Source organism: Microcebus murinus, chromosome 6 (genome assembly GCF_040939455.1).
Source record: "Microcebus murinus isolate Inina chromosome 6, M.murinus_Inina_mat1.0, whole genome shotgun sequence".
NCBI classification, from domain to species: Eukaryota; Metazoa; Chordata; class Mammalia; order Primates; family Cheirogaleidae; genus Microcebus; species Microcebus murinus.
The window spans coordinates 69,632,200-69,655,688 of NC_134109.1; the positions used below are offsets into that span (position 1 = coordinate 69,632,200).

The following is a 23,489-nucleotide window of genomic DNA, read 5'->3' on the forward strand; positions in this document are numbered from 1 at the left end:
AGGCAATGAAATATAGCACATTCCTGAATAAAGAGCATCGTCTTAGCAAGCTGAAGTTAGAGAATCTCGTGATACATCCTTATAGGGTCCCAACTCTCCTCGAGGCCCTGAGCTGGTAAATTACTATTGACTCAATTATTCAGGTGCTGAATTGAGAATCCAGTTTGTGGATTAACAGGGTTCTTTGTTTTTCCTTCTTTATTCTTCTATCTGCTTTTAGGCAATTCATTACTTATTATAATTTCCACCAGGTGGTGGGAGAAAAGAGGATGAATATCGAATCTTGAAAGTTGGTTCGTTATGCCGTGAGTGGTGGCTCACGCCTGTAATCCTAGCACTCTGGGAGGATGAGGCAGGCTGACCATTTAAGCTCAGGAGTTCGAGCCCAGCCTGAGCAAGAGCAAGACCCGTCTCTACTAAATATAGAAAAAAATTAATTGGCCAACTAAAAATACATAGAAAAAATGAGCCAGGCATGGGGGCACATGCTTGTAGTCCCAGCTACTCGGGAGGCTGAGGTAGTAGGATCGCTTGAGCCCAGGAGTTTGAGGTTGCTGTGAGCGAGGCTGACGCCACAGCACTCTAGCCTGGGCAACAGAGTGAGATTCTGTCCCCTCACCAAAAAAAAAAAAAATTGGTTCGTTAAAGAACGGTTGTGGTGTGGCAACTAACAAAAGGTATAACACTTTAGTTTGTTACACTTTTCACCTCACGACACTGTGGTTTAACTAATATCATAGGGAAATAGTTTCAGAATAGATCATCAGTTTACCCAAACTTAGAGAGTGCCCTTAAACAAAATGGCAACCTCAGGCCCGTTAACAGGGTGCCGAGGAAGTAGAGATGTAACGTGTTGCTTGGATACCAGGCTGGGCGGGGACAACTTACCACTAAAGGTTTAGAAACGATTTTCAACCAGTCACGCCCTTCTCAAAGATGGCCGAACCCACTTCCCTCACGCAACATGGGCGTTGCCAATCGCTTCCTAAGAATTTGAGGTTAATCTGAGACAGTACTGCTTGCAAGACCAAAGTCAAGATGGCAGCTACATTCTTTTAGAATTTAAGAGTAGTGAAGCCATTCATCGTTTTTTCTCTCGGTGAAAATGGTCCCTTGCGTCTGGCTCTTGTTTTTGGAGGCGTGGTTGCCAGGAGTCAAAATGACTCCCCCTTTGGCATAGATTTAATAGGAAGTGAAGCTGTGAGGGCGGGGCGTTGCTGGGCCTATCTTTACTAGGTGTTCTCGGAGTTACTTCCGTTTGCCCTCAGTAGACATGGCGCTGGCCAGCGTGTTGGAAAAGCAGCTACCGGTGAACCAGAGCGGGTTTTTCGGACTCGGGGGTCGTGCAGATCTGCTGGATCTGGGCCCAGGGAGTCCCAGTGATGGGCTGAACCTGGTAGCGCCGAGCTGGGGTGTCCAAGAGGAGCCGGGAATCGAAATGCTTCATGGAACCACCACTCTGGCCTTCAAGGTGCGGATCCAGCGGTACAAACACCCGCGCCTTTCCTGACCGGACCGGAGTCCGCGGTGGTCGTAGCCACCAAGCCCAGGCCGAGGCTCAGTCTCCCCTCGTCCGAACCCTGGCGGTTTCGCTGTCTCATTATCCTGGGAGGCTTCGGTCCTCGCTATGACTGGAGAGGGGGACGGTGGGGATGGGCGTAAGTGGGGAAAGGAACCCGAGGCAGCTTGGTGACCCCAGGTTGTTCCTGTCCAGGAGCTTCCAGCTGGGAAAGGAGAGAGGCCATAACAATGAACCTAGGCAGAGGGAAGGCTGTTGTAACTATTCACTGGACGGCCCCCCCTAGGCAAGGGTAACCGAAGTTCTGTGGCATGGGGAGGAATGCTGGTTGTACTAAAAGCCAGACAATTGGGGTTCCTGGCCCAGCTTTTGCAATAACTAGCTCTAGATCTTGGGCAATTCGCTCTCACTGAACCTGTTTCCTCATCTATAAAATAAATTTAGTACTAGTTATACCCATGTCAAGGGATTGAGGTGACTCGCAAGTGACATTAATACGTGGGAACGTATTCTGTGAAGTATAAAAGGACAGAGAAAGAGATGTGCTGGGTTGCACTGGTGCAAAAAAGAAATGTCAGTGTTTCTGTGGTCTGATGTGGCCTGTTTTGTGTTTTCCTCTGATCTTAACAGTTCCATCATGGAGTCATAGTTGCCGCTGACTCCAGGGCTACAGCAGGTGCTTACATTGCCTCCCAGACGGTGAAGAAGGTGATAGAGATCAACCCCTACCTGCTGGGCACCATGGCTGGGGGTGCAGCGGATTGCAGCTTTTGGGAACGGCTGTTGGCTCGGCAGTGTCGAATATACGAGCTTAGAAACAAGGAACGCATCTCAGTAGCAGCGGCCTCCAAGCTGCTTGCCAACATGGTGTATCAGTATAAAGGCATGGGGCTGTCCATGGGCACCATGATCTGTGGCTGGGATAAGAGGGGCCCTGGTAAGTTAAGCTACAACCACATAATCCTTGGGCTAACACTACAGAGAGGAAGGAGTTGGATGGAGAAATGGATGAAAGGGCTTGGTGTCAGTGCTGAGGGTATGTTGATTAGGTTCTTATCCCTTCTCTTTGTTCAAAGAAGGCACTGTAGTGTAGGAAAAGGCATAGAATTAGACCAGCTGTGTCACTGACTACCTCTGTGACCTTGGACAGGTGCTTATTTTCTTAGCCTCTGTGTCTTCATCAGCTATGTTGGTTAAGTGAGGTAAATGTAAAGCAACTACTGGTAGTACAGTGTCTGGCACACAATAGTTTTCTTTCTGTCTTCTCTCCCTTAAAATTATAAGACCTAGAAGGAATTGTATTTGAGAATTAAATTGGATAATAGACATAAAAACTCTAGCCAGTGCTAAGAGAAATATATAATGTGAGCCACCTATGTCATTTAAAATTTTTCTCATGGCTGAGCATGGTCATACACACCTATAGTCCCAGCTCCTCAGTCACTTGAGCCCAGGAGTTGGGGGCCAGCCTGGGGAATGTAGCCAGACTTTGTCTCTTTAAAAAAAAAAAAAAAAAAGGGGGGAGAGAGAGAAAAAAGAGAGAGAGAGAGAAAGAAAGAAGAAAAAATTTCTCATGGATTTAAAAAATTTTTTTTTATTTTTGGGACAGAGTCTCACTCTGTCATCTGGGCTAGTGGACCATAGCATCAGCCTAGTTCACAGCAACCTCAAACTCCATTCTCCTGGCTCAGCCTCTTGAGTAGGTGGGATTACAGGTGCACACCACCACCACTCCCAGCTAATTTTTCTATTTTTAGTAGAAACCGGGTCTTGCTCTTGCACAGGCTGGTCTCAAACTCCCAAGCTCAAGTGGTTCTCCTGCCTCAGCCTCCCAGAGTGCTAAGATTACAGGCATGAGCCACTATGCCCAGCCTCTCATGGATATATATAAAAAGTAAAAAGAAACAGGTAAAATTAATTTTAGGAATTCATTGAGTCCAATATGTGGCAGTAGCACTATTCTAAGTGCTCAGTAGCCATATGGCTAGTGGCTACTGTATTGGACAGTAAGGTTCTAATATATGGTAGTCACTGCAAAGTTAATCATTTCTCCTCCCTTTTTTCTTCAGAGAGTCTTTGGCCTAGAAGGAGCCTTTTGGGCTTCTCTCCTTTCTTTCCTTGCTGGATAGAGTCACCCTGACAATCACTCTTGGTATTGTTCTATCATTTCTGAAAAGAAATTCCTTAGTCTATTTTCCTTTCCAGTATTTAAGAAACTTGACAGGAAATTCGACCTTGTAGTTGATGTGTTTCCTCTTTAGCCCATTTAGAATTATCTTTTTAGTAAAGCTGGACTCAGCTAGTCACTTTCTGTTTAATTTTCCTTTCTGTATGCTTAAACATAGTTATTCTTTCTTTTTGAGATAGAGTCTCACTCTTGTTGCCCTGGCTAGAGTTCATGGTGTCAGCCTAGCCCACAGCAACCTCAAACTCCTGGGCTCAGGCAATCCTCCTGCCTCAGCCTCCCAAGTAGCTGGGGCTACAGGCATGTGCCACTATGCCCGGCTAATTTTTTCTATGTATTTTTAGTTGTCCAATTAATTTCTTTCTATTTTTAGTAGAGATGGGGGGGTCTCGCTCTTGCTCAGGCTGGTCTCGAACTCCTGACCTTGAGCGATCCGCCCGCCCTGGCCTCCCAGGGTGCTAGGATAACAGGCATGAGCCACTGCACCCGGCCTACTTCTTCTGATGGAAGGAATTGGGGAAGGCTTCATGGATAGATAACAATTGTCCTGGATGTGAAAATGAGGGAAAGGGAACATAACAAACAAAGGAAGGAAGGAAAGAAGCATGAGATTTCTGGGGAGTAACTAAAATTCCAGTTTAATTGGAACTAGAAGGGGTAAAGGGGAGTAGTAAACCAGAAAGGTAAATTGGAATCAGATGGTAAACCAGCTAAGCAAGGTAATGGCGCTGACACTGAGGAGGAATTAGAGGAACGACTGGGGTTGACATTAGAACCATCTGAACCTGAAAACTGGTAAGGGCAGTGGTTTTCAACCTGGCTTGCATTAGAGTCACCTGAAGAACTTGAAAATCTGTCTCCATGCTTGTCACCTCCCCAAGTGAAAAAAGAACACCTGAGTTAAGTGCTGGACATGTTTTTAAAAATCTTCCTTAGATGATTCTGATGCACAGTGAGAGCTGAGAACCACTAAAATAGGGGGGAAAAAAGTAGTGATGCCATTGGCAGAAATTGAGAAAACAAGCAGAAATGGAGGTAGGTGGGGCACAAGAGAGATGGGTTCAGTAAATAATGGAGAATCACTGAAGGTATTTGAGGATAGAAAGTTTCAATCTGAACTTGATGACAAAGGCTTACAGTTGGAGCGATCCAGCAGGCACTTGGGATTGATAAACTTTTTTTTTTTTTTTTTTTTTTGAGACAGAGTCTCACTTTGTTGCCCAGGCTAGAGTGAGTGCCGTGGCGTCAGCCTGGCTCACAGCAACCTCAGTCTCCAGGGCTCAGCAATCCTACTGCCTCAGCCTCCCAAGTAGCTGGGACTACAGGCATGCACCACCATGCCCGGCTAATTTTTTTTTTTTTTTGTATATATATTTTTAGTTGGTCAATTAATTTACTTCTATTTTTGGTAGAGACGGGGGTCTCGCTCAGGCTGGTTTCGAACTCCTGACCTTGAGCAATCTGCCCGCCTCGGCCTCCCAAAGTGCTAGGATTACAGGCGTGAGCCACCACGCCCGGCCCCTTTTTTTTTTTTTTTGAGACTGAGTCTCGCTTTGTTGCCTGGCCTAGAGTACTGCAGCGTCGGACTAGCTCACAACAACCTCAAACTCCTGGGCTCAAATGATATTCCTGCCTCAGCCTTCCGAGTAGCTAGGACTACAGGTGTGCACTACCACACCTAGCTAATTTTTTCTATTTTTAGTAGAGAGGGGGTCTCATTCTTGCTCAGGCTGGTCTCGAACTCCTGACCTCAAGCAATACTCCCACCTCGGCCTCCCAGAGTGCTAGGATTATAGGTGTGAGCCACTACACCCAGCCAATTTTAATAATTTTTAATTCAACCCAATATATTAAAAATATTTCAGCATGTGTTACTAGCTTAATTTCAAATGCTCGACTAGTTACTTGTGGCTAGTGGTTACCATATTGGACAGTGCAGGTCTTTACAATATGATTAAGAACTCTAGGCTTTATTATCCTCCTGTGTAATATATGTCTTGTCCCCCAGATAAGTCTAAACTCCTTGAGGGCTGAGATTATGTTTTAAATATTATCTCAAACAGTGCCTGGAGTTCTGTGTCTGAAACCTAAGTCACTGGCTTAAATTTGCTTTTTGGATGTGCTGAGAGGACACTCAGGATAGTTAGTATAATGTGAGGGGAATGATGGAATGGTGGGTTGTAGGATTCTGGAGTCTTAATAATAAATTTGAATCCTTTATCTGTTTTTTGCTTTTTTTTTTTTTTTTTTGAGACAGAGTCTCCCTCTGTTGCCTGGGCTAGAGTGCCATGGTGTTAGCCTAGCTCACAGCAACCTCATGCCCAACCAAACTTTCTTTTAGACTCAGTCTCGCTCTGTCACCCTGGCTAGAGTACAGTGGCATCATCATAGCTTACTGCAACCTCAAACTCCTGGGCTCAAGCAATCCTCCTGCCTCAGCCTCCCAAGTAGCTGGGACTACAGGCACACACCACCATGCCAGGCTTAGTTTTTATTTTTTTTTTTTTTTTTTTTTTGAGACAGAGTCTCGCTTTGTTGCCCAAGCTAGAGTGAGTGCCGTGGCGTCAGCCTAGCTCACAGCAACCTCAAACTCCTGGGCTCGAGTGATCCTTCTGCCTCAGCCTCCCGGGTAGCTGGGACTACAGGCATGCGCCACCATGCCCGGCTAATTTTTTTTTTATATATATATATCAGTTGGCCAATTAATTTCTTTCTATTTATAGTAGAGACAGGGTCTCGCTCTTGCTCAGGCTGGTTTTGAACTCCTGACCTTGAGCAATCCGCCCGCCTCGGCCTCCCAAGAGCTAGGATTACAGGCGTGAGCCACAGCGCCCGGCCTTAGTTTTTATATTTTTAGTTAAGATGAGGTCTCGCTTTCACTCAGGCTGGTCTTAAACTCCTGAGCTCAAGCAATCCTCCTGCCTCGGCCTCCCAGAGCACTGGGATTACAGGCATGAATCACCTTGCCGACCCTTCTTTAGCTTTTTTAAAAAGTAATTTTATAGAATTCTTATTTTCTTGTATTTATGTTGGTTTCTCCTGGGTTTCAAGAGGGATAGAGAACTACTACTTGGAATATGAATTAGATGTCACAAGGGGTGGTCATTTTTTTTCCTGCTAACATCATCTTCTTTTCCAGGCCTCTATTACGTGGACAGTGAAGGGAACCGGATCTCGGGGGCCACCTTCTCTGTAGGTTCTGGCTCTGTGTATGCTTATGGGGTCATGGATCGTGGCTACTCCTATGACCTGGAAGTGGAGGAGGCTTATGATCTGGCCCGTCGAGCCATCTACCAAGCCACCTACAGAGATGCCTACTCAGGAGGTGCTGTCAACCTCTACCATGTGCGGGAGGATGGCTGGATCCGAGTCTCCAGTGACAATGTAGCTGACCTACATGACAAGTATAGTGAATCTACTGCCTGAAGGAGGGTAGATGTGGCTGTTTGCATTTCTTGGGGTGACTGTCATTGGTAATTTGGATATAGCCCCTCATCCTATCTATAGTGAAGGGGTCCTCGATTGTATTGATACTTATTCTTAAGCTCTGGAATATTGGCCTCTGTGTGTTAGCAGTTGTTAATAAGCTGCTGCAGAGGTAACTATTTGTTTTATTTTCCTGGATGTTAACATTACACTACTCACTACTCGACTTCAGCCTGTGTTGAGTCTTTTGTCCACGCTGTGCCTCCTCCAAGCACTCTACAGTCAAGTAAGCCAGGATGGTGGGAGGGAAGTGACTGTAATTACAGGAAACAGTGGTGTGAAGACATTGTCTAGTGAATACATTAACGTCCCCACTCATGAAGCTAATAACAAAGGAGAAGGAGAGAGCGGCAAGGAGGAGGGAGAGACTTCCCGATTCGGTTTGCAAAGAGATGAAAAGTTGATGAGGTGGAAAGATGCACAGGGCTGTACCAGGCAGGGCTGTGGAGGAAAAAGCTCTCACCCTGTGGTGGGGGAGGGGATGCTGATGGTATATGCAGAGCAGAAGGGTGAAGAGGGTAAATCTTGGATTTTAAACCAATTGGAAAGGGAAGGCTTGGACCCTGGGAAGGAGAGGACAAAGGAGTGAATGAGAAAGCAATAGTGACCACAGGCTTGGTGATCCTTGTCCTTTTGGTCCTCCAGTGTGTATGTGTGGGGGGAGGGGAGTAATGGTGGGCTTATAGCCTCCTGGGCAGGAAACAGCACAAATTTGTCACTGGAATATGTGGGTGGGGAGAAGGCCCTGCTGAGAGCAGAGAGCTGATTTATCACACCAGGCACTGAGGAGGTTCCCTAGCTGTGGTGGCAGCAGATGGCAAGGCCTTCTGTTAAAGAGAAGACATGGGGGGGGGGGGAGAGGTTGATGGGAGAAACCTTTAAAAAAAGAGAAGAGGGCACAAACAATAGCACCTTCTATTTAGTTAGCAGAAGGCAGAATGGTTGGTGAGAGTGACAGCCCAGTGTCATGTCTTGAGACTGAGAGGTCGGGAGGGGTCATTCATAGAGGGGGTGAGGCCTGTTGTCCCCTGTACCGTGGCTACCTTCCCTTCTCACACCTTCCCTTCCCCCCCTCAGCCTTACGCAGCCTTTGTATTGATTGATGAGGGCTGTCAGCCAGGAACTGATCGAGGCTTGTTAATTGCATTTGTCAAATGCAGGGAAATTGGGAATTAGTGAGATCCAAGAAGGGAGTTTGGAAAACAAATGACTCTCATGCCTAAGGGAATTTTTTTTGCTGAAAGTGTCTCAGGAACCCCTGGAGTCAGGGAGCTACTAGCATGGACCCAGACCCTCTCACAGTGGGAAGAGGCAGGAGCCACACGACATTTCCTTTCTGTGTAGACCCTTGGCAGTGATTAGCTGCGTGAGAGTTACAGGTACAGTCGTCTTCCTCTCATTTAGGACATTGGTTTGCAGATTTAAATAATTAGAACATTTTTTAAAAATGAACTAGGAGAAATCCCAACACCTGAAATAAATGAAGTAGAGTTGAGAGGTCTCAAGCATCAGCCAATGAGCCTTCCCCCATCCAGCCACTCCCCACGACACCCCTTTATCACCCCCATACACTTATATTCCCTGGTACTTCTTTTTTTTTTTTTTTTTTTTTTTTTTTTGAGACAGAGTCTTGCTTTCTTGCCTAGGCTAGAGTGAGTGCCGTGGTGTCAGCCTAGCTCACAGCAACCTCAATCTCCTGGGCTCAAGCAATCCTACTGCCTCAGCCTCCCGAGTTGCTGGGACTACAGGCACGAGCCACCATGCCCGGCTAATTTCATATATATATATATTAGTTGGCCAATTAATTTCTTTCTATTTTTATAGTAGAGACGGGGTCTCGCTCAGGCTAGTTTTGAACTCCTGACCTTGAGCAATCCGCCCGCCTCGGCCTCCCAGAGTGCTAGGATTACAAGCGTGATCTGGTACTTCTTGGAACCCCAAGGAACACTACTTGAAAACTACTGCCCTGGCTTGAGGGTAGAATGAGAGTTGAACATTGGAATTCCTTTGTATGGCCCAGAGAACCTAAGACTCCTGAGCTTCAGCCCATGAAGAGAAAATTCAGTCTGGAGAAAAGATTATCTTAAAATGTGCAACCCTTTGCCCTGTTTCTGTCTCACACCTTGCTTTGGCAGTGGTCTAACCGATTCACGGAAACACCTATTCTGCACTGATGGAGTCCTTATGTTCAGGAGAGAAAATGCTTAACAACCTGCAGTCCTGTGTTCTGTTTTGACATATTCCTGTTTCTCTACCTTCCTGGGTCTTGGATAAAGACTCATTTAGTGGAAGAGCTCAATTTGTGGTAGGTTTTCTGGAAAGAATTTGGGTAGAGGTAAGGAAAAGGAAAAATTGCAAGTCTCTAGGCCAGTGGTTTCCACCTTGTGCATTTGTGATTTCTTGCTGCTGGGTACTGGTGGCAAGTTGGCTTTGCAGTGATGTTGTATGTCTCTGCTTGTGTGGGGATGATGGATGCCACGTAGCATTGGAGAGATGCTGTCGAGTGGAGTGTACCAGTTCAGGGACTCCCATCAGATTCATTTCCCAGTACAGTCCTCTTGACAAAGGATGATGGAAAAGAAATTGCCTTAAATAGCTGGAAGATTAATTTCTCTCGGCAGTTCCCAGGCGTCCAAGGGACCGGGCTCTTTAAGTGATGTCTGACAATTTCTCTTCCCTCCACAAATAGCTCGGTAACACCAAAATCTGGCTCCTTAGGGTAGGTGATGGGACTAATCTGATTAAAAAGGGAGCAAACACTCCTAGAGGGCCGAGCTTTCTCTTGCTGGCAGGGAATGCTGCGGGATTGAAGGCAGATGTGCCTTCCAGCATCTGCACACCAGGCAAGGGAGGGCTGTGGGGAGTATCAGTGCACTGCAGGGCGAGTAGAATGTTCAGGAAGGAAGGTGAAAAGTTAGGTGATGATGTGGGGGAGGAAGGAAGAAGGGCACAGTTAAAGCAAATCAGAGACTGAAGCATAACAGTTACTGAGTGTTCCCTCTTTAGGCAAAGCAGAAGGTCAATGTCTCTTGATATCCTCCTCAGCTAGCAAATGAGAAAACTGTCAAAGCCATTTGGGGAGTGGAAGGTCACATCCTCTGAGGGGAAATAAAACAACTGATTTATTCTGGCCCACGGATTCTACGTGGTCTGTTAGGGAAAGGAAGTGAGAGGTGGGATGAAAAGGCAGTAATGTGGGGGGGGGAAGGTGGAGGGAAATTCAGAGGGCAACATTTTCCTTGTGTCACGAGTAACAAGGATACAATGATTAGGTCAGTGGAGAATCTATACAATCATAAGTAATAATAATTTGGTGAGTACATTTTAAGTTTTTTATTTTCTTATTTTTGTTTGTTTTGTTAGAAGAGCCCCCCTGGCAGGGCTATATCACAAGATGAGGTATGTACTTTGAAACTAACCAGCAGCAGTAACCTCAAGACATGATTAAGTGCTTTATGATATAAAATACACATATATTGCAACCAAGTAAATCTGTCATTTTGTGTTTGTTTCTTGTTTGTTTTTATAAATTCTAGTTTCCCTTCAGGAAGCCAGACTCATATTGGGAAAGCTTTAATTATAGCAGGCAAGAGGAGAGAGCGGACGCAGCAATCCAGGACTGCCCTATCAGCAGCTGCCGCCGCCTCCTCTTCCCCCAGTCAGCCTGCAGGGCTCCCCAGGCCTGGCCTCACAGCCAAGTTCTGGCTTCCAGGGGCTATGCCCCACTGAAGCATTTCAATAAAAGCCACTTCTAAAATGTCCCTTTTGCAGTTGTTAGTGGGTCAAGCAGAAGAAATTCTGCCCGTGTCAGCTTCTCAGGCTTATTTAACCCAACTTATTTCTCCTGGAAGCTGTTGCCTCTGTGTTAGGTGCCAATCCTAACTTGGTACTTAACCCTTTACAGTCTAGATGAAGCTGTCATCAGCCCTTGATATCAGACCTCGTTTATTTGAAAAGAAATAAGATCCCGACGGTTCAACCTTTTCTGATGCCTCCCCCCTACTTGCTTCTCCCCACCTTCTCAGGCTGTTCCTCTCTTTGCCTCGTCTCACGTTTTCTCTCTGCTCTCTCTATGAAAATTCCCCTTTCCTTCCTCCACAGAGTTTAAATAAAAACAAATCCATCAATAAACCAAGTGCTGCTTATGGGCATTAAAGTAACAAGAAAAGGTTGTCACTAGCTGCAGGGTACCCAGAAAGCTGGTGTTACAAAGGAAAACAAAGATGGAATGGGAGAAAGTGAGCTACAGAGAACAAGAGACAGGAACAGAAAAGCAACTCACAGACGGCGAGCGTGAGTGAGCAAAATGCAGTGAGATGTGGACGTGGCAGAGCAAGATGGATAGAGGCACTGTCGGGCAGAGCTGGACTGAGAGTGGGGGGATGCGGGTTGGGAAAGGAGACTGAGGACGGTGATAGAAAGAACAGGCAGAGAAACGCAGGAAAGAAGCAGTTCAAAGCTAATGCACAGTGAAACATGTCCCCCTGGAGACAGATAATTTCTCCAGCCACACATAATGAACACGTGCCTCTCTGTGTGTTGCCCCTGTACTGTCACAGTCACTTACATTCCACAAGGATCTCTCCACGTCTACACTACTTATGCAAGGTTGGAAAGAAGGTTTGAGCTCTCTCCTAATCCCCTTCTCAACCCTGCCAGGCCAAAGGCAGAAAAGTAGAAAACTCTCTCGTAAGAGTAACAGGGTAAACGAGGCAGGATCACAGATTTGGTACCCTTGGAAATTTCGTTTTTAGGTTCACTAAGAGGCCTTCTCTCTCCTCACCTCCATACCTCATGGCCACATACATCACACACACATAACTCACCCCTTTTGCCCACAGGTCAGACCCATGACTGTTCAAGTGGGGAAAGGAGAGCCAGGACCTCCCAGAAAGACTGAAGAATAGCACATGCTTCTGGAGAGAAGGAAATAAGTATGTCCAAGTAGGAATGTGTGTGGACCACAAGGTACTAAGGTGGAGGGAAGGTTTTGGCAACTCCTGTATCTTTTCTCAACCTAGCCTCAGTACCATCACCATCCCAGGACATCTGTGCACTAAAGCTTCCCCACACAGACAGTTCCATGCAATACATTTCGTGGCAGCTTATCTCGAGGAGGATATGTGCTATTGTCTGACTAGAGGAAATCCTCTGAGCACCAGGGTTATGTGGGAGGGCTCATAATCACCGGATCTCCCTTGAGTTTGGAGTTTGCACTCATGGCTTAGTCTTTATTTTGTTTATTTATTTATTTATTTGTTTGTTTTTGAGACAGAGTCTCATTGCCTGGGCTAAAGTGCTGTGGCGTCAGCCTACCTCACAGCAACCTCAAACTCCTGGGCTCAAGCCATCCTTCCTCAGCCTCCTGAGTAGCTGGGACTACAGGCATGCGTCACCATGCCCAGCTAATTTTTTCTATATATTTTTAGTTGTCCATCTCATTTCTTTCTTTCCTTCCTTCCTTCCTTCCTTCCTTCCTTCCTTCCTTCCTTCCTTCCTTCCTTCCTTCCTCCCTCCCTCCCTCCCTCCCTCCCTCCCTCCCTCCCTCCCTCCCTCCTTCCTTCCTTCCTTCCTTCCTTCCTTCCTTCCTGAGTGCCATGGCGTCAGCCTAGCTCACAGCAACTTCAAACTCCTGGGTTCAAGCAGTCATACTGCCTCAGTCTCCTGAGTGGCTGGGACTACAGGCATGCGCCACCATGCCCGGCTAATTTTTTCTATATATATTAGTTGGGTAATTAATTTCTTTCTATTTATAGTAGAGATGGGGTCTCGCTCTTGATTACAGGCATGAGCCACCACGTCCGGCCTCTATTTTTTTTTAGTAGAAACAGGGTCTTGCGCTTGCTCGGGCTGGTCTCGAACTCTGAACTCTCGAGCTCAAACAATCCGTCTTCCTTGGCCTCCCAGAGTGCTAGGATTACAGGCGTGAGCTACTGTGCCCAGCCACATGGCTTAGTCTTTAGAAAAGAAAGCAATGGAACCTTTTAAAACAGCACAACATATTCATCCTAAAGAGGAAAAATGTGCATGAAGGTGGATCAACATTGAGTCAATAGAGCCCAAGCATGGTTCTCAGCTAGGGGTCAGCAGTGTTCTACATCTCATTTAAACACCTTAGGCAGACCTGGCGCGGTGGCTCATGCCTGTAATCCTAGCACTCTGGGAGGCCAAGGCCAGCGGATTGCTCAAGGTCAGGAGTTCGAAACCAGCCTGAGCAAGACCCTGTCTCTACTACAAATAGAAATAATTAATTGGCCAACTAATATATATAGAAAAAGTTAGCTGGGCATGGTGGTGCATGCCTGTAGTCCCAGCTACTCGGGAGGCTGAGGCAGCAGGATTGCTTTGAGCCCAGGAGTCTGAGGTTGCTGTGAGCTATGATCATGCCACTGCTGCACTCCAGGCTGGGCAACAAAGTGATCCTATCTCAAAAAAGAAGACATCTATTCAGGGTCTCTGGTTGGTTCATGCTATATTTGCCTTCCCTTTCAGTTAAATACTATACTATACTTTTTATTTGTTATCCACAGTGTCTAGCATGGTGCTGGCTACTCAGTAAAGATATGTAATAAATGCATTTTAATAAATGAATGAATGAATGATTTCACTCTGGTGCCATTATGCCAGTGATTCTTACTCTTCTCAGCATTGTGACTCCCTATATTGTTTAATTTCAAGATGCTGTTTGTTATACTTAAACATGCTATGAAATATATTAACTTAAAAAATGTAAGCCGGGCGTGGTGGCTCACGCCTGTAATCCTAGCACTTTGGTAGGCTGAGACGGGTGGATTGCTCAAGGTCAGGAGTTCGAAACCAGCCTGAGCGAGACCCCGTCTCTACCAAAAATAGAAATAAATTAATTGACCAACTAAAAATATATATACAAAAAAAAAAAAAAATTAGCCGGGCATGGTGGCGCATGCCTGTAGTCCCAGCTACTCGGGAGGCTGAGGCAGTAGGATTGCTGAGTCCCGGAGATTGAGGTTGCTGTGAGCCAGGCTGACGCCACGGCACTCACTCTAGCCTGGGCAACAAAGTGAGACTCTGTCTCAAAAAAAAAAAAAAAAATGTAGACAAATTAAAATTACTTGCGTCAAGAATTTTTTAGTGTTACGCTACCCCTAGTTATAAATGAAGACAACTAGGTGTCATAAAACCAGTTTTGGGGGCTGAGAGTGGTGGCTCACTCCTCTAATCCTAGCACCTTGGGAGGCCAACATGGGAAGATCAGGAGTTCAAGACCAGTCTGAGCAACATATTGAGACCTCATCTGTACAAAAAAATAAAAAACTTAGCCAGGTACAGTGGCATGTACCTATAGACCTAGCTACTCGGGAGGCTAAGGCAGGAGGATTGCTTGAGCCCAGGTGCTGGAGGCTGCAGTGAACTAGAATGATGCCACTGCCCTCTAGCCCTCAAGCCCAGGGAAAAGATTGCAAAGCAGTCCTGCCCAGTCCCGTCTTTTCCAAATTCCACAGCCCTGCTACCCTTTTATTCAAAAGATAGGATTAGTCTCACACAAAATATGGCCAGCCCCTGAAGAACTGAGCTCCAGGTGTACCTCTGTAGGTTATTTCCCTAGCATATTTTATTTCATTTATTTTATTTTATTATTATTGTTTTTGAGACAGAGTCTCACTCTGTTGCTAGAGTGCCGTGGCATCAGCCTAGCTCACAGCAAGCTCAAACTCCTGGGCTGAAGGGATCCTTCTGCCTCAGCCTCCCGAGTAGCTGGGACTACAGGCATGCGCCACCATGCCTGGCTAATTTTTTCTATATATTTTAGTTGGCCAATTAATTTCTTTCTATTTATAGTAGAGACAGGGTGTCACTCTTGCTCAGGCTGATTTCGAACTCCTGACCTCGAGCAATCTGCCCACGTTGGCCTCCCAGAGTGCTAGGATTACAGGCGTGAGCCACCGCACCTGGCCTATTTCATTTATTTTACATTCATGGACAGAGCCTTAGCCAATACCCTGGTCACTGAATGTCTGGGTAGTCCCTGGATGTCTGGGTGTTTGAATGCATTGCTCCTCATTAGGGCAGGACTAATCCCCGATGGTGAAAGAGAGGAACTTATGTCACTAAGTCCCATGCCCTAAAAAGGTAGACAAGCCATTTTTCTTTGTTTGGGTTTTCTTTGCAACCTAGAATTATCACTTGTTTTTTTTTTTTTTTTTTTTTTTTTGAGACAGAGTTTCGCTTTGTTGTCCAGGCTAGAGTGAGTGCCATGGCGTCAGCCTAGCTCACAGCAACCTCAAACTCCTGGGCTCGAACGATCCTTCTGCCTCAGCCTCCCGAGTAGCTGGGACTACAGGCATGCGCCACCATGCCCGGCTAATTTTTTATATATACATCAGTTGGCCAATTAATTTCTTTCTATTTATAGTAGAGACGGGGTCTCGCTCTTGCTCAGGCTGGTTTTGAACTCCTGACCTTGAGCAATCCGCCCGCCTCAGCCTCCCAGAGAGCTAGGATTACAGGCGTGAGCCACCGCGCCTGGCCTATCACTTGTTTTTTTCCACCTATTTAAAAAGAAATGTTTGACAGCCTAGGTGGTATTCATTTATGTGCACTTTGGAATTTTCTGAATCATTACAGTGGAGTCCTAAAATAAATCAGAGAACCCTAGAGTCCATGAGACCATTTTCTTGACTCTAGAAAGGACTGAATGTAAATATCTAAAGGAAACATGTTATCTATTTTTTCAAATTTTAAAATGCTTCAAAACATCAGAAAATTGAAAGAACAGTAGAATAGTATAACAAATACTCATATAACCTTCATATAGATTCACTGTTACTGTTTTACCATGTGTGCTTTATCTCTACATGTATATGTCCATTTATTTATCAATACTTATTCATTTTGGCCGGGCGAAGTGGCTCATGCTTGTAATACTAGCACTCTGGGAGGCCAAGGCTGGCAAATTGCTTGAGGTCAGGAGTTCAAAACCAGCCTGAGCAAGAGCGAGACCCTGTCTCTACTATAAATAGAAAGAAATTAATTGGCCAACTAATATATATAGGAAAAAATTAGCCAGGCATGGTGGCGCATGCCTGTAGTCCCAGCTACTCAGGAGGCTGAGGCAGGAGGATTGCTTGAGCCCAGGAGTTTGAGGTTGCTGTGAGATAGGCTGACGCCATGGCACTCACTCTAGCCTGGGCAACAAAGCGAGACTCTGTCTCAAAAAAAAAAAAATATATATATATATATATATATATGAGATGGGCATAGTGGCGCATGCCTGTAGTCCCAGCTACTCGGGAGGCTGAGGCAGCAGGATAGCTTGAGCCCAGGAGTTGAGGTTGCTGTGAGCTAGGCTGATGCCATGGCACTCACTCTAGCCTGGGCAACAAAGTGAGACTCTGTCTCAAAAAAATAAATAAATAAAAATAAAAAAAATTTAAAAAGGTACAAAAAAAATTATTCATTTTATCAAACCATCTGAAAGTAAGTTACCACTAAATGTGTCTCCTAAGAACTAAGGAATTGTCTCATAAAACCATGATACCATTGTCATACCAAAAACCTTAACATTGATATAATCATATTATCCACTATCCAGTCCATATTCAAGTTTCCTGATTATCCCAATAATGTCCGTTATAGCTTTATTATTTTTTTTCCTGATCCAGGATGCAATCAAGGCTCACACATCACATTTAGTTGTCATGTCATTATAGCTTTTTTTTTTAATTTTTTGAGACAGAGTCTCACTCAGCCTAGCTCACAGCAACCTCAATCTCCTGGGCTCAAGCAATCCTACTGCCTCAGCCTCCCACATTATAGCTTTTTAAAAAATTTTTTTAGTAAAGATGAGGTCTTGCTATATTGCCCAGGCTGGTTTCGAAATCCAAGCCTCAAGGAATCCTCTCTTCCAATCACTGTACAAGTAAAAGAAAAAGAAAAATGTAGATAAAAATAGTTAATATTAAGAAATATTTTTATTTAAAAAATTAAATATAAATATAAAGAAAACATTTTCTAAAAAAAAAGAAGTCCTCTCACCTCAGCCTCAAAAAGTTCTGGGATTACAGGGCATGAGCCACAGCACCCAGGCTTAGTCTCATTTAATTTAGAACAGGCCCCCTATTTGTGTATGAGTCTTTATTTTTTTTAAAAAACTGTGAATGACACTTTATTTAGTATTTTTTTTTTTTTTTTGAGTCAGAATCTCACTCTGTTGCCCGGGCTAGAGTGCTGTGGGGTCAGCCTATCTCACAGCAACTTCAAACTCCTGGGCTCAAGCGATCCTTCTGCCTCAGCTTCCCAAGTAGCTGGGACTACAGGCATGCGCCACCATGCCCGGCTAATTTTTTCTATATATATTTTTAGTTGGCCAATTAATTTCTTTCTATTTATAGTAGAGACGCTCTTGCTCAGGCTGGTTTTGAACTCCTGACCTTGAGCAATCCGCCCGCCTCGGCCTCCCAAGAGCTAGGATTACAGGCGTGAGCCACAGCGCCCGGCCATTCGCAAAACTTTTAAATACACACACTCATCTTAAAACCTAATGATTTTGTGAAATTGTGCCCTGTATGGTTTTTCCTCAGCAAACAGGTACTAAGATAAGGAATATACAGAGCATGCCCACGACAGTCCCACGCCTGGGGACGAGCTCATCCCCAATGTTGTGGGACAGGATTCTATACCATCACATCCATACACCGTGCTCCTTTGTGCCATGTGAATGTGTGTATGTCTTTTATGGTGTTTATACTTTGAAGAGTCCAGGACATTATTTGCAATTTGGATTTGTCTGATTGTTTCCTTGTGATTAGATTCGGGTTAGACATTTTCAGCAAGAATTGACTTAGGCAATATTGCATATTTATTGCATCACATCAGGAGGCACATAATGTCAATTTGTTCCATTATTGGTGATGCTAGTTTATTCATGTCTGCTAGCCTTCCCCATTGTAAACGTATGTTTGTCATTTATAATTAATTAGTAAACTAATTATAAGTAGATGATCATTACGGGCTGACATATGTTACCCCAAAGTTCATATATTGAAACTCTAACTCCCAGTACCCAGGATGGAGACTGAGTCTTTAAAGAAGTGATTAAGTTAAAATGAGTCCATTAGGGTGGGCCCTAATTCAGTCTGACTGGTATATTTCTTTTTTTCTTTTTTTTTTAAGACAGAGTCTCACTTTGTTGCCCAGGCTAGAGTAAGTGCCGTGGTATCAGCCTAGCTCACAGCAACCACAATCTCCTGGGCTCAAGCGATCCTATTGCCTCAGTCTCCCAAGTAGCTGGGACTACAGGCATATGCCACCATGCCCGGATAATTTTTGTATATATATTTTTAGTTGGTCAATTAATTACTTTCTATTTATAGTAGAGACGGGTCTTGCTCAGGCTGGTTTTGAACTCCTGACCTTGAGCAATCCGCCTGCCTCGGCCTCCCAGAGGGCTAGGATTACAGGCGTGAGCTACCATGCCCGGCCTTCTTTTGCATTTAATAATCAATCAAATTCAGACCTTTTTTCCTTGAAAATCTAATCTACCCTTCCTCCTGCTACCACACAAACCCCTTCTCTACTCTTCTTTGAGTGCTATTCTCTGCTGCCTGTCTTCCTTTTCTATCTCTTCCTTTGCATTATCTTCCACCTTTCTGTAACCTCTCTTCATCTCTGAATCTCAGCTGTCTCACACTTTCTTCTCCAGTGTCTCTTAGGACTACTGTCCCCAACCCCAGGGCCATAGACCAGTATCTGTTAGCACAGCAGGAGAGCAGGAGGTGAGTGGCAGGCTAGGGAGGCTTCATCAGTATTTACAGCCATACCCCATCACTCCCATCACCGCCTGAGCTCAGATTCCCCCTACACACACACACACACACACCCATGGAAATATTGTTTTCCATGAAACCAGTCCCTGGGACCAAAAAGGTTGTGGACAGCTGTCTTAGCATATATTGTCAACTGGCTATAGGATTTCCTTCCAGTCCTCTTCTAAAATGCTCTCAGGTATGTGAATGAATGTCAGAAACAGCTTTGTGGCCTCATTCCAGGAGAAGTTACATTTCACTGTATGGGAGGCCCCTTTGGGATCTCAGTGAACAGAAACAGCTTAAAAGATCTGCTTGAGGCCAGTGCGGGGGCTCCCGCCTGTAATCATAGCTCTCTGGGAGGATGAGGCGGGCGGATTGCTCAAGGTCAGGAGTTCAAAACCAGCCTGAGCAAGAGCGAGACCCCGTCTCTATTATAAATAGAAAGAAATTAATTGGCTAACTAATATATATATAGAAAAAATTAGCCAGGCATGGTGGCACATGCCTGTAGTCCCAGCTACTTGGGAGGCTGAGGCAGTAGGATTGCTTGAGCCCAGGAGTTTGAGGTTGCTGTGAGCTAGGCTGACATCAGGGCACTCACTCTAGCCTGGGCAACAAAGTGAGACTCTGTTTCAAAACAAAACAAAACAAAAAAGATCTGCTTGATTCAAAGCCAAATAAGCAGCTTTCTCTCAATCCACAAGTCATCTGTAAAGTCTAACATTGGAAGTCTCAAATGTTTTAGAGTTGAAAATTATAATTTTTTAGTTGAAAAAGGGGCATTTTCTCCCTATTCTTATTACCTAATAGCACAAAAGTGCATTACTCAAACTTTCTATTCAAAGATTCCCCTATGACCATAGGGAAAAAAGGAAATTTAAAAAAAAATGGCTTTTCCAACTTAACTCTGACCTTTGTAGAAACGGACACATAAAAATATATCCCAGGAGACTTTGTATGCGGGTTATGAACATTCCATTGATCATCAGAGTGAAGACAGCTTGTCTTTCACGGACTCAGAACAAGAGAGCAAAAGAGGGCAACAGCGAGGCAGAGTGGATTTCAATTCAGGCAGAGGCTAATGAATAGTCACAAGCGCAGGTTCTGTAGCCGGCACACCTGGCCAAGCTCTGACCCCACCACTGACTACCATTGAGTTAACGAGCTCAGAGACCTTGAGGTAAGTTTCTAGTCCCTCTGTGAGTCTCAGTTTCCTCATCAGTAAAAGACAGAGTATAATAGTACTTACCTCGTAGAATTGATTAAATGAAATACAGAGTGTCTGGCACCAAGTAAGCCCTCAATGACTATTGATTATAATAATTATTAATTTTCTGTTTTCCCTTCACATTTTTTAAACATATCACCTGCACATTTGGGAATACGAAATGTCCTAGTATAGTCCCATCAAAAGTTAATATTTTCCTAGTGATCTCATGACTGGTTTGTAATACTGGACTGTATTAAAGTTTAAATTGAGGGCCAGGCCAGGGACATGGTGGCCTACGTCTGTAATCCTAGCACTTCGGCAAGCTGAGGTGGAAGGACTGTTTGAGGCCAGAAGTTAGAGACCAGCCAGTGCAATAGCAAGATCCCCATCTCTAAAAAAATTTAAAAGTTAGCCAGGTGTGGTGGCACACACCTGTAGTCCCAGCTAGTCAGGAGGCTGAGGCAGGATTGCTTGAGTCCAGGAGTTTGAAGTTGCAGTAAGCAATGATGACACCACCGCACTCAAGCCTGGGCAATAAAGTGAGACTCTATCTCAAAAAAAAAAAAAAAATTTAAATGGAAAACACATGAAAAGAAACATAAGCGGGACATAGTGGGACCTATATCCCAGCTACTTGGGAGGTGGGAGGATCCCTTGAGGCCAGCCTGTGCAACAGAGTGAGAACTTGACTCCAAATTTTTTAAAAAGGAAGAAACACAGGAAGTTTATAACTCTTTTTTTTTTTTTTTTTTTGAGACGGAGTCTCGCTTTGTTGCCCAGGCTAGAGTGAGTGCTGTGGTGTCAGCCTAGCTCACAGCAACCTCAAACTCCTGGGCTCAAGCGATCCTCCTGCCTCAGCCTCCCGAGTAGCTGGGACTACAGGCATGCGCCACCATGCCCGGCTAATTTTTTCTATATATATTAGTTGGCCAATTAATTTCTTTCTATTTAGAGTAGAGACGGGATCTCGCTCTTGCTCAGGCTGGTTTCGAACTCCTGACCTGGAGCAATCCACCCGCCTTGTCCTCCCAGAGAGCTAGGATTACAGGCGTGAGCCACCGTGCCTGGCTATAACTCTTAATAACATAAACACTAGCACTTCATTCAGGTAAAAGGCAAAACTATTGCCTACATTGACACATAAGGTAGCATGCCTGCTAGGGTGAAAACAACAGGTAAGGCAATGGGCCTTTCTACTGAGAACTAGATCCTATCAAGAACATTTTGGACTTTGAGAACCAACAGTGTATGGATGAGTCCTGACAGATGGCCAGTGCCAAAAGGTGTGTGTGTGTGTGTGTGTGTGTGTGTGTGTGTGTGTGTGTGTGTGTGAGGGAGCTGGATAAAACAACTGGCTTGGGGGTTCAGTCTTTTACCTGTTAGCTATGTGACCTTGCAGTAAGCACTGAGTCTCAGTTTCTTGTAAAATGGGGATGCCACTAATCTGCCTGCTTAATTATGCTACAATCAAATTATCTAATATCCACGCCATATTCAATTTCCCCCAATTATCCTGGTAATGACCAGGATAGCTTTTTTTTCAGACCCATGAAATTTGTATATAGTTGTCATGTCTCTATATTGTTCTTTAATTTAGAACAGTCCCCCCACCTTTGTGTGTGGTTTCATTAACAATGATATCTTGGAGGCTGCAAGCGTTCAGGTTCAGGCCTTTTGTGTTGTGCTATATTGTGAGGATCAAATCAGATACAATTTTTTTTTTAACTGTGCTGTAAAGCCTGTGAGGTATATTGGTTATGAACCTGGACTATGGAGTTGGATTTTGTGGGTTCAGATACCAGGGCTGTCTCTACTACCTATATAACCTTAGTCAAATTATTATACCACTTGGCTGGGTGTGGTGGCTCACGCCTGTAATACTAGCACTCTGGGAGGCCGAGGCGGGAGGATCGCTTAAGGTAAGGAGTTTGAAACCAGCCTGAGCAAGAGAGAGACCCTGTCTCTACTATAAATAGAAAGACATTAATTGACCAACTAAAAATATATAGAAAAAATGAGCCAGGCATGGTGGCGCATGCCTGTAGTCCCAGCTACTTGAGAGGCTGAGGCAGAAGGATTACTTGAGCCCAGGAGTCTGAGGTTGCTGTGAGCGAGGCTGACGCCACGGCACTCTAGCTTGGGCAACAGAGTGAGACTCTGTCTCAAAAAAAAAAAAATTATTATACCACTGTGTGCCTTAATCCTGTCTCTAAAATAGGGCTAATAATAGTACATAAATTAATACATGTAAAGTGTTCAGAACAGTTCCTGCACAGCAAGTGCTCAGAAACTGTTATTTACTATAGTAGGCAAATTTTTGTTGTGGGATATGAGTTTCAAAATCTGTGTCTTAGCTAGAAAACAAATTCACTCACTATCATAAATGATTTTTTTTCAGTGCTATTAAATATTCACAATTAGGCCTTCTGCTGCAATAAGAACCAAACAATTCCTGGATGGAAAAAGTTTTAAGAGGCTGGACATGGTGGCTCACAGCTATAATCCCAGCACCTTGGGAGGCTGAGGCAGGAGGATCCCTTGAGCCCAGGAGTTGGAGAGCAATCTGGGCAACATCCCAAGACCTGGTCTCTACAAAAAATTCAAAAATTAGCTGGGCGTGGTGGTGCATGCCTATAGACCCAGCTACTCAGGAGCCTGAGGCAGGAGGATTGCTTGAGCCCAGGAGTTTGAGGTTGCAGTGAGCTATGATGAAGCCATTGCACTCTAGTTCAGGCAACTGAGTCCAGGCAACCTTCTCTCAAAAAAAATTTTTTTTTTTTAATATATGACCTCCAATCTCAAACAGTTTGCTGGAGTGAAATTACTCAAATATGTGAAACAATCAAGGTAGAGTTAAGTGCTGCTAATGTAAGCCTGAAGTTCATGCCGATAAGAGCAGAGAGAAGGAAGTAACTGGTCTGTGTTGGCTGAAATAGCTGAAGAAGAATGGATAAAAATTGACTAGTCAGAGAGGGGGGTATTGGCATTATTCAGGCAAACAAGACCACTTCAGCAAAGGAACATTACAGGGTAAGAAAGTGAGGTTAGTGTGAACTAAGAACAAATAAGTGGCATGGGACCAGATTACAAGAGGCTTAAAATCCAGGTATAAGCCACTAGTCTTCGTGCAGGAAACAGAGAGCCATTTTAGTTTCTTGAGAATGCAGTATTAGCCAAGTAGAGAAAGTGGGAGCTCAGGCTGTGCAAAAATAATCTCCAAAGTGTAAGACTACTTTGTCTTTCACCTGAGAAATGCCACATACTTACGTGAAAGTTCATTTAAAGGTGGGGGTGTTAAACAAC

The 23,489-nt window shown here is 44.7% G+C and overlaps 2 protein-coding genes across 2 annotated transcripts in view; one reads left to right on the forward strand and one right to left on the reverse strand.

Moving 5' to 3' along the window:
• The window catches only part of LOC142871489 (small ribosomal subunit protein uS14-like), a 399,345-nt gene that overhangs the window by 87,732 nt on the left and 288,124 nt on the right, over positions 1-23,489 (reverse strand). The gene's annotated exons all lie outside the window — the stretch shown is intronic.
• Positions 1,229-7,356, forward strand: PSMB5 (proteasome 20S subunit beta 5). The gene is made up of 3 exons (XM_012752783.2): positions 1,229-1,471; positions 2,150-2,456; positions 6,844-7,356. The coding sequence occupies exons 1-3, from the start codon at positions 1,274-1,276 to the stop codon at positions 7,128-7,130; spliced, it is 792 nt and encodes a 263-aa protein (XP_012608237.1). The 5' UTR covers positions 1,229-1,273; the 3' UTR covers positions 7,131-7,356.